At 41.2% G+C, this 16,446-nt stretch overlaps 1 protein-coding gene across 2 annotated transcripts in view; it reads left to right on the top strand.

Annotated features, from left to right (window-relative positions):
* Positions 1 to 9,082: 9,082 nt before the first annotated feature.
* LOC142101751 (RNA-binding protein Nova-2-like) overlaps positions 9,083 to 16,446 on the top strand; it is a 31,677-nt gene continuing 24,313 nt past the window's right edge. Inside the window, exon 1 of one of the 2 annotated variants that reach the window (XM_075186144.1) lies at positions 9,083 to 9,702. In XM_075186144.1, coding sequence (XP_075042245.1) covers positions 9,543 to 9,702 — 160 coding nt within the window. In that variant the 5' untranslated portion in view covers positions 9,083 to 9,542. The remainder of the gene's footprint in view (positions 9,703 to 16,446) is intronic. The other variant, XM_075186145.1, reaches the window with a different exon arrangement.

Below are 16,446 nucleotides of genomic sequence, written 5' to 3'. Positions count from 1 at the left end.
CATCACTGTCACCTCCATTATCACAGTCATCTCCCTCATCACCTCCATCACCACTGTCGCCTCCATCATCACCTGTCACCTCCATGTCCATCACCTGCTACCTCCATCATCACTATCACCTCTATCATAACAGTTATCTCCATCATCACTATCATCTCCATCAATTGTCGCTATCACAAACACCTCCATCATCACTGTTACCGCTCATCATCACCATCACCTGTCGCCTCCATCATCAAAATCATCTCCAACATCACTGTCACCTCCATTATCACAGTCATCTCTATCATCACTGTCACCTCCATCATCTCCTGTCAACTCCATCGTCACTGTCACCTCCATCACCTGTCACTTCCATCATCACTATCACCTCCATCATCACAGTCATCTCCATAATCACTGAAATCTCCATCACCTGTCATCTCCAGTATCACAGACACCTTCATCATCAATGCCACCTCCATCATCACTGTCACCTTCATCTCCATCACCTGTCACCTCCATCATCACTGTCACCTCCATCATCACCTCTATCATCAAAGTAGTCTCCATCATCTACACCATCACTGCCATCTCCATCAACTCCATCACCTGCCACCTCTATCATCACCTGTCACCTCCATCATTACTGTCACCGCACATCATCAAAATCATCTCCAACATCACTTTCACCTCCATTATAACAGTCATCTCCATCATCACTGTCACCTCCATGTCCATCACCTGCTACCTCCATCATCACTATCACCTCTATCATAACAGTCATCTCCATCATCACTATCATCTCCATCAATTGTCACTTCCAATATCACAAAAAACTCCATCATCACTATCACCTCTATCATCACAGTCATCTCCAACATCGCCATCACCACTGCCATCTCCATCACCTGTCACCTCCATCATCAGACACCTCCATTATCAATGTCACATCCATCTCTATCACCTGTCACCTCCATCATCACTGTCACTTCCATCATCGCCATTACCTGTCACCTCCATCATCTCCATCTCGTCACCTTCATCATCATTTTTACCTCCATCATCACCGTCACCTGTCACCTCCATCATCTCAGCCACCTCCTTCACCACTGTCAGCTCCATCTCCATTATCTGTCATCTGCATCATCACTATCACCTCCATCATCTCCATCATCACTGTCCTCTAAATCATCTCCATCGCTTCTGTCATCCCCATCACCTCCATCACCACTGTCATGTCCATCGCCTGTCACCTCAATAATCACAGTTCTGTCCATCATATGTGTCACCTACATCGTTTCTATTACCACCATTATCTCCATCGCTCTCATTGTCACTGTCAATAACATCATATCCATTACTTCTCTCACACTCATGGCCTCCATCATCTGCCACCTCCATCATCACAGGCCTCTCCATTACCTCAGTCACCTATATGTTTTCTGTCACCGTTATCGTCCTCATGGCATCCATCACCTCTATTGCTAAATCATCATTGTCACAACTATAACATCTGCAAACTCCATCACCTCTATTACATCCATCAGCTAACACACGTACACACCCTTGTTACGGTGTACAGTGTATGTATATAACTACGTAACACATGTACACACCCTTGTTAGGGTGTACAGTGTATGTATATAACTACATAACACACGTACACACCCTTGTTAGGGTGTACAGTGTATGTATATAACTACGTAACACACGTACACACCCTTGTTACGGTGTAGTGTATGTATATAACTACGTAACACACGTACACACCCTTGTTAGGATGTACAGTGTATGTATATAACTACGTAACACACGTACACACCCTTGTTAGGGTGTACAGTGTATGTATATAACTACGTAACACACGTACACACCCTTGTTAGGGTGTACAGTGTATGTATATAACTACGTAACACACGTACACACCCTTGTTAGGGTGTACAGTGTATGTATATAACTACATAACACACGTACACACCCTTGTTAGGGTGTATAGTGTATGTATATAACTACGTAACACACGTACACACCCTTGTTAGGATGTACAGTGTATGTATATAACTACGTAACACACGTACACACCCTTGTTAGGGTGTACAGTGTATGTATATAACTACGTAACACACGTACACACCCTTGTTAGGGTGTACAGTGTATGTATATAACTACGTAACACACGTACACACCCTTGTTAGGGTGTACAGTGTATGTATATAACTACATAACACACGTACACACCCTTGTTAGAGTGTATAGTGTATGTATATAACTACGTAACACACGTACACACCCTTGTTAGGATGTACAGTGTATGTATATAACTACGTAACACACGTACACACCCTTGCTAGGGTGTACAGTGTATGTATATAACTACGTAACACACGTACACACCCTTGTTAGGGTGTACAGTGTATGTATATAACTACGTAGCACACGTACACACCCTTGTTATGGTGTATAGTGTATGTATATAACTACGTAACACACGTACACACCCTTGTTATGGTGTACAGTGTATGTATATAACTACGTAACACACGTACACACCCTTGTTACGGTGTAGTGTATGTATATAACTACGTAGCACACGTACACACCCTTGTTAGGGTGTACAGTGTATGTATATAACTACGTAACACACGTACACACCCTTGTTAGGGTGTACAGTGTATGTATATAACTACGTAACACACGTACACACCCTTGTTAGGGTGTACAGTGTATGTATATAACTACGTAACACACGTACACACCCTTGTTATGGTGTACAGTGTATGTATATAACTACGTAACACACGTACACACCCTTGTTAGAGTGTACAGTGTATGTATATAACTACGTAACACACGTACACACCCTTGTTAGGGTGTACAGTGTATGTATATAACTACGTAGCACACGTACACACCCTTGTTATGGTGTATAGCATATGTATATAACTACGTAACACATGTACACACCCTTGTTATGGTGTACAGTGTATGTATATAACTACGTAACACACGTACACACCCTTGTTAGGGTGTACAGTGTATGTATATAACTACGTAACACACGTACACACCCTTGTTACGGTGTAGTGTATGTATATAACTACGTAACACACGTACACACCCTTGTTACGGTGTACAGTGTATGTATATAACTACGTAACACATGTACACACCCTTGTTACGGTGTAGTGTATGTAAATAACTACGTAACACACGTACACACCCTTGTTACGGTGTACAGTGTATGTATATAACTACGTAACACACGTACACACCCTTGTTACGGTGTAGTGTATGTATATAACTACGTAACACACGTACACACCCTTGTTAGAGTGTACAATGTATGTATATAAATATGTAACACATGTACACACCCTTGTTACGGTGTAGTGTATGTATATAACTACGTAACACACGTACACACCCTTGTTACGGTGTTGTGTATGTATATAAATATGTAACACACGTACACACCCTTGTTAGAGTGTACAATGTATGTATATAAATATGTAACACATGTACACACCCTTGTTATGGTGTATAGTGTATGTATATAACTACGTAGCACACGTACACACCCTTGTTAGGGTGTACAGTGTATGTATATAACTACGTAACACACGTACACACCCTTGTTACGGTGTACAGTGTATGTATATAACTATGTAACACATGTACACACCCTTGTTAGAGTGTACAGTGTATGTATATAACTACGTAACACATGTACACACCCTTGTTAGGGTGTACAGTGTATGTATATTACTACGTAACACATGTACACACCCTTGTTACCGTGTACAGTGTATGTATATAACTACGTAACACATGTACACACCCTTGTTAGGGTGTACAGTGTATGTATATAACTACGTAACACATGTACACACCCTTGTTACCGTGTACAGTGTATGTATATAACTACGTAACACATGTACACACCCTTGTTAGGGTGTACAGTGTATGTATATAACTACGTAACACATGTACACACCCTTGTTAGGGTGTACAGTGTATGTATATAACTACGTAACACATGTACACACCCTTGTTAGGGTGTACAGTGTATGTATATAACTACGTAACACACGTACACACCCTTGTTATGGTGTACAGTGTATGTATATAACTACGTAACACACGTACACACCCTTGTTAGGGTGTACAGTGTATGTATATAACTACGTAACACACGTACACACCCTTGTTAGGGTGTACAGTGTATGTATATAACTACGTAACACACGTACACACCCTTGTTATGGTGTATAGTGTATGTATATAAATATGTAACACACGTACACACCCTTGTTAGGGTGTACAGTGTATGTATATAACTACGTAACACACGTACACACCCTTGTTAGGGTGTACAGTGTATGTATATAAATATGTAACACACGTACACACCCTTGTTAGGGTGTATAGCATATGTATATAACTACGTAACACACGTACACACCCTTGTTAGGGTGTACAGTGTATGTATATAACTACGTAGCACACGTACACACCCTTGTTAGGGTGTACAGTGTATGTATATAACTACGTAACACACGTACACACCCTTGTTAGGGTGTACAGTGTATGTATATAACTACGTAACACACGTACACACCCTTGTTAGGGTGTACAGTGTATGTATATAACTACGTAACACACGTACACACCCTTGTTAGGGTGTACAGTGTATGTATATAAATATGTAACACACGTACACACCCTTGTTAGGGTGTATAGCATATGTATATAACTACATAACACACGTACACACCCTTGTTAGGGTGTACAGTGTATGTATATAACTACGTAGCACACGTACACACCCTTGTTAGGGTGTACAGTGTATGTATATAACTACGTAACACACGTACACACCCTTGTTAGGGTGTACAGTGTATGTATATAACTACGTAACACACGTACACACCCTTGTTAGGGTGTACAGTGTATGTATATAACTACGTAACACACGTACACACCCTTGTTATGGTGTACAGTGTATGTATATAACTACGTAACACACGTACACACCCTTGTTAGAGTGTACAGTGTATGTATATAACTACGTAACACACGTACACACCCTTGTTAGGGTGTACAGTGTATGTATATAACTACGTAACACACGTACACACCCTTGTTATGGTGTACAGTGTATGTATATAACTACGTAACACACGTACACACCCTTGTTAGAGTGTATAGTGTATGTATATAACTACGTAACACACGTACACACCCTTGTTAGGGTGTACAGTGTATGTATATAACTACGTAACACACGTACACACCCTTGTTAGGGTGTACAGTGTATGTATATAACTATGTAACACACGTACACACCCTTGTTATGGTGTACAGTGTATGTATATAACTACGTAACACACGTACACACCCTTGTTAGAGTGTATAGTGTATGTATATAACTACGTAACACACGTACACACCCTTGTTAGGGTGTACAGTGTATGTATATAACTACGTAACACACGTACACACCCTTGTTATGGTGTATAGTGTATGTATATAACTACGTAACACACGTACACACCCTTGTTAGGGTGTACAGTGTATGTATATAACTACGTAGCACACGTACACACCCTTGTTATGGTGTATAGCATATGTATATAACTACGTAACACATGTACACACCCTTGTTATGGTGTACAGTGTATGTATATAACTACGTAACACACGTACACACCCTTGTTAGGGTGTACAGTGTATGTATATAACTACGTAACACACGTACACACCCTTGTTACGGTGTAGTGTATGTATATAACTACGTAACACACGTACACACCCTTGTTAGGGTGTACAGTGTATGTATATAACTACGTAACACACGTACACACCCTTGTTAGGGTGTACAGTGTATGTATATAAATATGTAACACACGTACACACCCTTGTTAGGGTGTATAGCATATGTATATAACTACGTAACACACGTACACACCCTTGTTAGGGTGTACAGTGTATGTATATAACTACGTAGCACACGTACACACCCTTGTTAGGGTGTACAGTGTATGTATATAACTACGTAACACACGTACACACCCTTGTTAGGGTGTACAGTGTATGTATATAACTACGTAACACACGTACACACCCTTGTTAGGGTGTACAGTGTATGTATATAACTACGTAACACACGTACACACCCTTGTTATGGTGTACAGTGTATGTATATAACTACGTAACACACGTACACACCCTTGTTAGAGTGTACAGTGTATGTATATAACTACGTAACACACGTACACACCCTTGTTAGGGTGTACAGTGTATGTATATAACTACGTAACACACGTACACACCCTTGTTATGGTGTACAGTGTATGTATATAACTACGTAACACACGTACACACCCTTGTTAGAGTGTATAGTGTATGTATATAACTACGTAACACACGTACACACCCTTGTTAGGGTGTACAGTGTATGTATATAACTACGTAACACACGTACACACCCTTGTTAGGGTGTACAGTGTATGTATATAACTATGTAACACACGTACACACCCTTGTTATGGTGTACAGTGTATGTATATAACTACGTAACACACGTACACACCCTTGTTAGAGTGTATAGTGTATGTATATAACTACGTAACACACGTACACACCCTTGTTAGGGTGTACAGTGTATGTATATAACTACGTAACACACGTACACACCCTTGTTATGGTGTATAGTGTATGTATATAACTACGTAACACACGTACACACCCTTGTTAGGGTGTACAGTGTATGTATATAACTACGTAGCACACGTACACACCCTTGTTATGGTGTATAGCATATGTATATAACTACGTAACACATGTACACACCCTTGTTATGGTGTACAGTGTATGTATATAACTACGTAACACACGTACACACCCTTGTTAGGGTGTACAGTGTATGTATATAACTACGTAACACACGTACACACCCTTGTTACGGTGTAGTGTATGTATATAACTACGTAACACACGTACACACCCTTGTTACGGTGTACAGTGTATGTATATAACTACGTAACACACGTACACACCCTTGTTACGGTGTAGTGTATGTATATAACTACGTAACACACGTACACACCCTTGTTACGGTGTACAGTGTATGTATATAACTACGTAACACACGTACACACCCTTGTTACGGTGTAGTGTATGTATATAACTACGTAACACACGTACACACCCTTGTTAGAGTGTACAATGTATGTATATAAATATGTAACACATGTACACACCCTTGTTATGGTGTAGTGTATGTATATAACTACGTAACACACGTACACACCCTTGTTACGGTGTAGTGTATGTATATAAATATGTAACACACGTACACACCCTTGTTAGAGTGTACAATGTATGTATATAAATATGTAACACATGTACACACCCTTGTTATGGTGTATAGTGTATGTATATAACTACGTAGCACACGTACACACCCTTGTTATGGTGTATAGTGTATGTATATAACTACGTAGCACACGTACACACCCTTGTTACCATGTACAGCGTATGTATATAAATACATAACACATGTAAACACCATTGTTATATTGTATCGTATATGTATATAAATACATAACACACGTACACATTTTTGTTACGGTGTATCGAATATGTATATAAATACATAACACACGTACACACCTTTGTTATATTGTATAGATAGTTATTTCTATGTATAATTTACTTTACTGACACTGTATTTTTACATGATATTGGGACCCCTGCAGAATATAAAGAGCGGCAGATATCCCCCTAGGACCCCACCATATGTCCGCAGCAGCTCTGCATCCCAGTCCTATATAACAGGTGTAAAATAAATAAATAAATCTACTAGTAATTCCAATGATAAATGACTTCTTAGTGCAGAGATGTGAGGTACAGACGTCCCATAAAGTTCTGTTCTCCTTGGCCCAGACTCATGTGTTGTATTCAATGTAATCCTGCCTGCCTGTGAGGTGCGAGGCACACAGTGCCACTGTCACACTCTGTGAGCCTCCGCCAGCTTTTCTGCGGTGTGACACAAGGACTATCCTGCCTGCCTGTGAGGTGCGAGGCACACAGTGCCACTGTCACACTCTGTGAGCCTCCACCAGCAGTTGTGCGGTGTGACACAAGGACTATCCTGCCTGCCTGTGAGGTGCGAGGCACACAGTGCCACTGTCACACTCTGTGAGCCTCCACCAGCAGTTGTGCGGTGTGACACAAGGACTATCCTGCCTGCCTGTGAGGTGCGAGGCACACAGTGCCACTGTCACACTCTGTGAGCCTCCGCCAGCTTTTCTGCGGTGTGACACAAGGACTATCCTGCCTGCCTGTGAGGTGCGAGGCACACAGTGCCACTGTCACACTCTGTGAGCCTCCACCAGCAGTTGTGCGGTGTGACACAAGGACTATCCTGCCTGCCTGTGAGGTGCGAGGCACATAGTGCCACTGTCACACTCTGTGAGCCTCCGCCAGCTTTTCTGCGGTGTGACACAAGGACTATCCTGCCTGCCTGTGAGGTGCGAGGCACATAGTGCCACTGTCACACTCTGTGAGCCTCCGCCAGCTTTTCTGCGGTGTGACACAAGGACTATCCTGCAAATCCTGCTCCTTGTCCTCATACCCCCAACATTTCTGACGGTTATAAGAGATTTATTACATCTAATGATAGATATTTATGTTATAACACAAACTGCTGAGACATATCAGGATAACACATATTCCAGCATTCATTTTTTTTCTGACAATATGTCTTGTTTTCCTGCGATCCCCTGTGATCCCCTGATCACAGCCTTATGTGCTGATCCCCTGTGATCCCCTGATCACAGCCCTATGTGCTGATCCCCTGTGATCCCCTGATCACAGCCCTATGTGCTGAAGCCATGCACCAGATCCATCTCCTAATATGTAATTCTCTCTGTATTTCTGCACTTGCTGCTTTATCCTCATCCTTAGAATAAAGACAGAACCTTCTCAGCCTATCACAGGCGACGGGTGTGTAGAGAGGGGGCTTCTCCCGGCCAATTCAAGCCTCATGACGTCATCCTGTTCCCACCTCCCCCCCCCCCACAGCCCTCTCTCCTTTGTAAAGAGATGAAAATTTGCAGCCTGCTTACAAGCCATAGAATTGTTTGCCTTAGTCTTAATTTAGAGGTGATCAAACAGACCCCCCAAAAAGAATTCCCACATTCTCATCCACCCCTCTTCCCAGCCCCCCTCATCCTCTCTTCTTTCCTACTACAAACCCTTCCACATCCATTTCCTTCCTCCTTTTGTATTTTGCTATCCCTGAATTTTTTTGTTCTCAGCGGTGGGGGGAGGGATGTATTAAATGAGAAAACAGCTATAAGAAAAGCTGTGAGGACAACAAGGAGGGATCTGCCATTATAGCGTTACAATCTGTAAGATTTGCTTCATTAATGGGATTCTAAGACCACCCTCACCCCCCCCCCCCCCCACACACACACACACACACACCTCCTTCTGCTTTCTCCAGACCTTTCTCTCTCTTCCTCAGTGTGACAGTCCCTGCCTTTAGGGATATAATGGCTGGGGGATCTCTCCACCAGAATGCCCCTTACCCACCTCCTCCGCAGCAGCAACAGCAGCAGACTCCACAGATGGAGACAGAAGCTTCAGACTCAAGAAAGAGACCATTGGAGACCCCGACAGAGGCCTCCAGCACCAAGAGGTCCAACACCGCAGGTTAGTTTAGGGCTTTATAATATAATAGGGGTCTGATGATGGAGATGTGATACCGTCAGTTTAAAGAAGGATTTACAATGTAGCACAATTCTATATATCACGTAAGTGTCTCACAAGTCTGGATATTGCAGGACAGTTGGGCGTTTGACCTAATGACATTGATTGATCTCCGTACGGTAATGAATTCTTCTTAATTTAGGTTTGCTAAGATATTGATATAGGAGATGAGATCTATATGATACATGTTAGTGGTAAATGGCTTCTGCTGATAAAACAATGATGATATCCTGGTACCACAACGCATCAGAGCATCTTGTCTTAGTGTAGAACATGATCCACATTCTATCTGTGTCATATACATTATCCATAGATGTGGATACATTTGTGTCTGATACTTTGCGCCTCAGATGAATATTATACTATTTTAATTACTGCATTGTTTGGCCTGATCCTGGCATTTATCTATTATTAACCCTTTCACAGCTGCCAGGATGACACCAGCATACAGTAGCTGAATATACACCCTCTGGTGTTTGGGGCCTTACCTTTTTAATTCCACATTAGAATTTAAATCTATTTTCCGACTCCTGACCTATGGCATATAGACAGATTCCTTTAGAACCACATTAATATTTTAACATTTTCTGGTGTCAGCGAGGACATTTATTCTGGTTTTTGCTTCTCAGATAACTCTTTGTACCACAAAGAGTTATCTGAGGCAATTAATAGGATCCAAATATACTATGAGCAGATAATTTGAATACGGCAGAATAAAAAAAATGTTCTTAACATTGGTGAATCAGAATTATTTGGTTGATTTGAATTTTTTGGGGTTCTAAATACATTATGCTTAGGAGTATTGTGTTCAGTTTATATAAGCGACTATAAACCCAGGACGGATAATTTACTTGTTGAAGGCCACAAATATCCCAATTGTACCCAAATCACAGTTTAAATGAACAAAGAGCCCACTTTCCTGGCCCCTGGAGCGCCCTCGTCAAGAGGCCTAAGGCCTTACTATCTGCGCCCCGAGAGATTGGGCAGAACTTTTACTAATATCTGGTGTTTTCAGAGACAGTAAGGGGTAAATGTATCAATCATCAATTCCTTAAAACAGCAAATTTAATTAAAGCAAAACCTGATGAGCTCTGTGTTTAATAAAATAGCCGAGAATCGGCGGTTTTAGGTAACCACCGATTTGTACATAACTTAAAAACAACAAAACAAAACAAAACCACCAACATTTTGGACTTATCAAATGCGCAATTATTCTTGCATCCATAGACCTGATAAAATTATCACAAAACGCAGCAATGTACACTATACACACAAGGCACTAATCACATATGAACTGACATAATGACTTATAATATACATTTAAGAGCCAAGCAATCAGATATGTCCCTTTTTCCATCCAGATCCAGACATCAGACCAAACAAAGGATTGATTATGAGGGACAGGGGTTGAGATCCAATACAAGACAATTGGGAGATTTGGATTATTGAAATATTTGTAATTTATAAAATCCTGTAGATTTGTAACCTAATGAGCCACATATTGTTGTGTGATCATTTGACGAAACCGAAGATTTGTTTTTTGAGAGCTGATACGGGTGTAAATGTTACTGACTGAGTGTGAGAGGAGCTGGGATTGATGAAGACACAATGGGGAGCTCAGTGGTTATCATTGGAGGGTCGCAGAACAAGGGGACAATCACCATGTTCCACAGTACTAGGACGTTCGTTGGGCTGATTAGCTTCTGACTAATTGTAATGCAGTAGGTGTCAGTGTTTATTTGTGGCAGGGATAATAGATGGTCAGCGTCACTGGGACAGAGACTGATGTGCTGTAATAAACAGGTTTTGTACAGAGCATCTGAATATGTTGGTGTGTATAAATAGTACAGGATGGACACCGATATCCCAGGTGGGTTGGGGGGATCTGTAGGGTATCATGCTGACAGGAAGGGGGCGCTGTGAGCTTCTCTTATGTCTAACTCCTCTACAGACCACCCTCTGTATAATGCCATTGTCACTATAATGCTAGATTTACAAGTATTGTGTATTAATAAAGAGGGAAGACTGAGAGTGTTGGGCTCTTGTTATAACACTACACAACCATGTTGCAGTCCCCCCCAGAGAGATGGGAAGAGGAGGGGAGGCAGAATTGCCTCATCCCAGAGTCAGGACACGGTGGAAGGTATTTGGTAAATAAAAGTTCCTTCTCCATTTGTTTAGAAGAAACATAGATGACGTATGGAGGAGGTGGTAATATGGTGTATGATGTATAGGAAAGGAATTAGATATGTAAGGTGGCACAGTGGTTAGCATTATGTATACATAGGGTGGCACAGTGGTTAGCATTACATATGTATGGTGACGCAGTGGCTAACATTAGATATGTGGGGTGGCACAGTGGTTAGCAGTATATATATATATATATATATAATGGCGCAGTTATTATCATTATATAAATAGGGTGGCACAATGGTTAGCATTATATATAGGGTGGCACAGTGGTTAGCATTGTATATTTATGGAGGCACATACCCCACTCAATCCTTACCTATAACCCACCTGGCTTCAATTTATGAACATCACTGCAATATCAACAATAAACATTTTTACAATGGGTAACAGATGAACACGTCTTCTATATACCACTAGGCTCCTTCACGGCACCTAGAACCATTTACTTCTTGGGTACCTGGTATAGCTGCTGCAGCACCTCTTTGCTGTGGGCTGGCTGGTACCTCCTGACCTCTTACTATGGATCAGGACTGCTGGGCAGCTGGCAGAGAGTTGACACAGACGCTGGGTTCAACACAGGACAGCCGGGGAACGGATTAGAGTGTAAGCTCTTATCTGTTGGTCACAAGATACAGCAGGTAATAGTCGCAGGCAGAATCTTCAAGCAGTGATGGTTTATTGGTCCAAAGCCCTGACAAGGATTTTTACACGCTAGTTTGAGATACTCGCGATTCTCCAGAAGTTACAGATTGAATGATACATTACATGGGAAAAACAGTGCTCTTTTTATACAGATTCTGGCACATGTTGACAGGGGGTAGCCCAGCCCCTCTGATCCTAATTGGCAACAAAACATATGAGGTTTTACATTAAATATTTCCTATCAGGATGTGATATTTTCTCTAGATTTGAAGTTAATGCAATTTTAAGCTTTAACAAAATGTACATCAATTTCCTAAATGAATTGCTGGCTGCATTATTTATGCAGTTCTCTATCTTTTTAACAAGACAGGATGATAGGTAACAACCTCCTGTTGGGCATTTAGGCTTAAGCATGTGTTTGTCACTTGATATGAAAAGACTTACTTAGCATTTCCTGCCTTCAGCAAAACAGATTTCCTCTAACCTGGTATAACACATAAGAAATCAATACATTTCCTAAACAGAAATACAGCACAATATAAAAAAATAAGTACATTTGCAATGATATACAGAGGTGCACTGCACCTCTAATTAAAATAAATATCTACAATAAGTTATTTCTATGTGATCCAACCACAGTGTCAGACACAATGGTGATAAAGGTTATGATGATGAAGATGAGGTTGGTAATGGTGGTGATGAGGGTAAAGATGGTCATGAGGGTTAAGATGATGAGGGTCATGATGATGATGATGATGAGGGTGACAATGAGGGTGATGATGATGATGAGGGTGATAATGAGGGTGATGAGGAAGGTGAAGGCAGTGATGAGGGTGATGATGATGATGCTGAGGGTGATAATGAGGGTGATGAGGAAGGTGAAGGCAGTGATGAGGGTGATGATGATGATGCTGAGAGTGATAATGAGGGTGATGAGGAAGGTGAAGGCAGTGATGAGGGTGATGATGAGTGTGATGATGATGATGATGATGGGCAGCACGGTGGCGGTGTGGTTAGCTTTTCTGCCTCACAGCACTGGGGTCATGAGTTCAATTCCCTTACCATGGCCTTATCTGTGAGGAGTTTGTATGTTCTCCCCGTGTTTGCGTGGGTTTCCTCCCACATTCCAAAAACATAATAGTAGGTTAATTGGCTGCTATCAAAAGTTGACCCTAATCTCTCCCTCTCTGTCTGTGTGTATATGATAGGGAATTTAGACTGTAAGCTCCAATGGGGCAGGGACTGATGTGAATGAGTTCTCTGTACAGCGCTGCGGAATCAGTGGTGCTATATAAATAAATGGTGATGATGATGAGGGTGAAGACAGTGATGAGGGTGATGATGATGATGAGGGTGAAGACAGTGATGAGGGTGATGTTGATGATGAAGGTGATGATGATGATGAGGATGATAATGAGGGTGATGATGATGATAATGAGGGTGATGATGAGGGTGAAGACAGTGATGAGGGTGATGATGATGAGGAGGATGATGATGATGAGGGTGATGAAGATGATGAGGGTTATGATGATGAGGATGATGACAGTGTTGAGGGTGATGATGATGATGACAGTGTTGAGGGTGATGATGATGAGGATGATAATGAGGGTGATGATGGTGATGATGAGGGTGATGAAGATGATGAGGGTTATGATGATGAGGAGGATGATGATGATGAGGGTGAAGACAGTGATGAGGGTGATGATGATGAGGAGGATGATGATGATGAGGGTGATGAAGATGATGAGGGTTATGATGATGAGGATGATGACAGTGTTGAGGGTGATGCTGATGATGGTGATGATTTGGGGAATTGAATGTGTAGAACCTAGATGGCAAGTACATAGTCAGTTATATCTTTTCCAAACAAAGCTGTACTTGCTTTATACGTGGACACAACAACTTGAATTTCAAACTTGTAACATTAAGCACCATCCAAAGCTGTCAGCTGCTGTGTTGTGCTGCCTAATGCAGGGGGTCGATGGCTGATAGGACATGGGAGGAGCTAATTGATTTGGAGCAAATCTCAGAAAAATGCAATTTGCAAGCAGAATTTAGAGAAAAAAAATTCTCGGAGTTTAGTTCAGAGTTGTGCACAAAAAAGATTTAAGTTGATAATTAGCTCCTACGACTGTTATTGCTGAATTGTGCTAGCTGTTAAGAGCAAATATAAAGATATTTCCACTCATCGTTTACATTAAATTATTTATAATTGTGCTTCTTCTGGCTGTCAAATGAATGCACATTTACAGTTATTTAAACTATACTGAGAATTTGAAGTTGAAGCTGCAGCTCTTACAGACACCTGTGTTTCATTGTATATTCCTTTGTGTCCTAAATACGACCTCTGTAGACATAGAAACAGACCCGTATGCACCTGTCAGGAGTCGTATCGCTGCCGGATGCTTCACCCCTGCTGCAAAATTGACTGATTGTGTCTGGATCCCTCCCATTCAGTATATAAAGCATTAGTATATTATATATATTAGTATATAATATGAAGTCACATCTATCAGTTGACATTTCTAAATTGATATTTACATTTGGTAGGAAAGAAGCTTTACGTTTAATTTTTAAAGGGGATGTTTACGTTTAATTTAATTTATATTTTTAGTTTGTATTTGTGTCTGTCGGAATTTCACATGATACATGTGATTTTCACATTTATTAATATCACTGTCCAGACACTATTCTCTTATGTATATGATACTTCATTACAGTATTATATTGTCAACAAATTGGGGAATGTAACTTTAACATTTAATATTAAAATGTTCTTGCCCTATCTCAATGCTTCTGTTACATCTGCTGTGAATCTGGCACATATGGTAGGATGTGTCTTCACGTTATATAAAATGCATCTTTTTTGGGAACCAGTTTACGTCTGTGTTGTGGATGTTAGATGTGTTTAACTCTACATAAGACCCAAAATTTTCGATGCAGTTTGTGTAACGTAATCCAGCCAACAAGCCCTCTGCCTATGTATGTACAGTATACCTGTATTCATTTGTCCAACCAGGTTCTGAGCTCTTTCTACTTTGTAGCGACAGAAATACTTAACTATTCATGAAGTAAGAAGACATTAAAATACATATCCCCATAGTAACAACTGTTCTGACTTTAGGGAGGACGGTGATGATTCGTTGACCCTGAATGCGGTGGAGCTTACTGGAAAGTGGTCATTACCCTGGCCTGACATGATTGGGTGGACTTGGTGCTTTGGGATGGGACGTAGGAGCTGCATATTTGCTTGATCCCAGTTTGTACCTTTAGATGTTAGGAGATATAAGGACGTGAGGCGTGTAGATGGCGTTTGGATTAAGCTGTACACTGGCTCAGCTCTTTGTCCAAGCTCCAACTTTTCCTTATTCTCACAAAAATAAAGCACTGAATATTTCTGAATACTGTTAGCAAACGTCACAGCAGCTCTGAGGATCGACTTGCCACCGAAAAACTAGTCTGTTTTAGGATTTACTGAGCTACCATCTCTGTCCAGCTGTGCGACCCACAGAGGTCAACTGTCATTGCTGCTTCAACATCTGTTCAGCTGCCCACTGAGCTCAGTTGTGATCGCTGTTACCCTGAACTTCGTTGTGTCAGAGCTGCAGAAACTGCTTTCTCCATTATCCCCAGCCTGGGGTCAGTAACGGATCCTTCATCTCTTCTATCTCCCTGCACTATTTGGATCAGTCGTTCCTTTCCACTCTCTCATTACCTACCCTAACTAATATGCACCTACTTAATTTACGCTCTCTCCTATTTACTGTCACCACACTTCTGTCCAGACTCTTCTTTCTTCATCATCCTCCTTCCCCAATTATGATTTCCCCTTCACTACTTCCCTGCTCACTA

Source organism: Mixophyes fleayi, chromosome 9 (genome assembly GCF_038048845.1).
Source record: "Mixophyes fleayi isolate aMixFle1 chromosome 9, aMixFle1.hap1, whole genome shotgun sequence".
NCBI classification, from domain to species: domain Eukaryota; kingdom Metazoa; phylum Chordata; class Amphibia; order Anura; family Limnodynastidae; genus Mixophyes; species Mixophyes fleayi.
The sequence above is the reverse complement of the archived record's forward strand: the minus strand, read 5'-3'. Positions and strand labels throughout refer to the sequence as shown.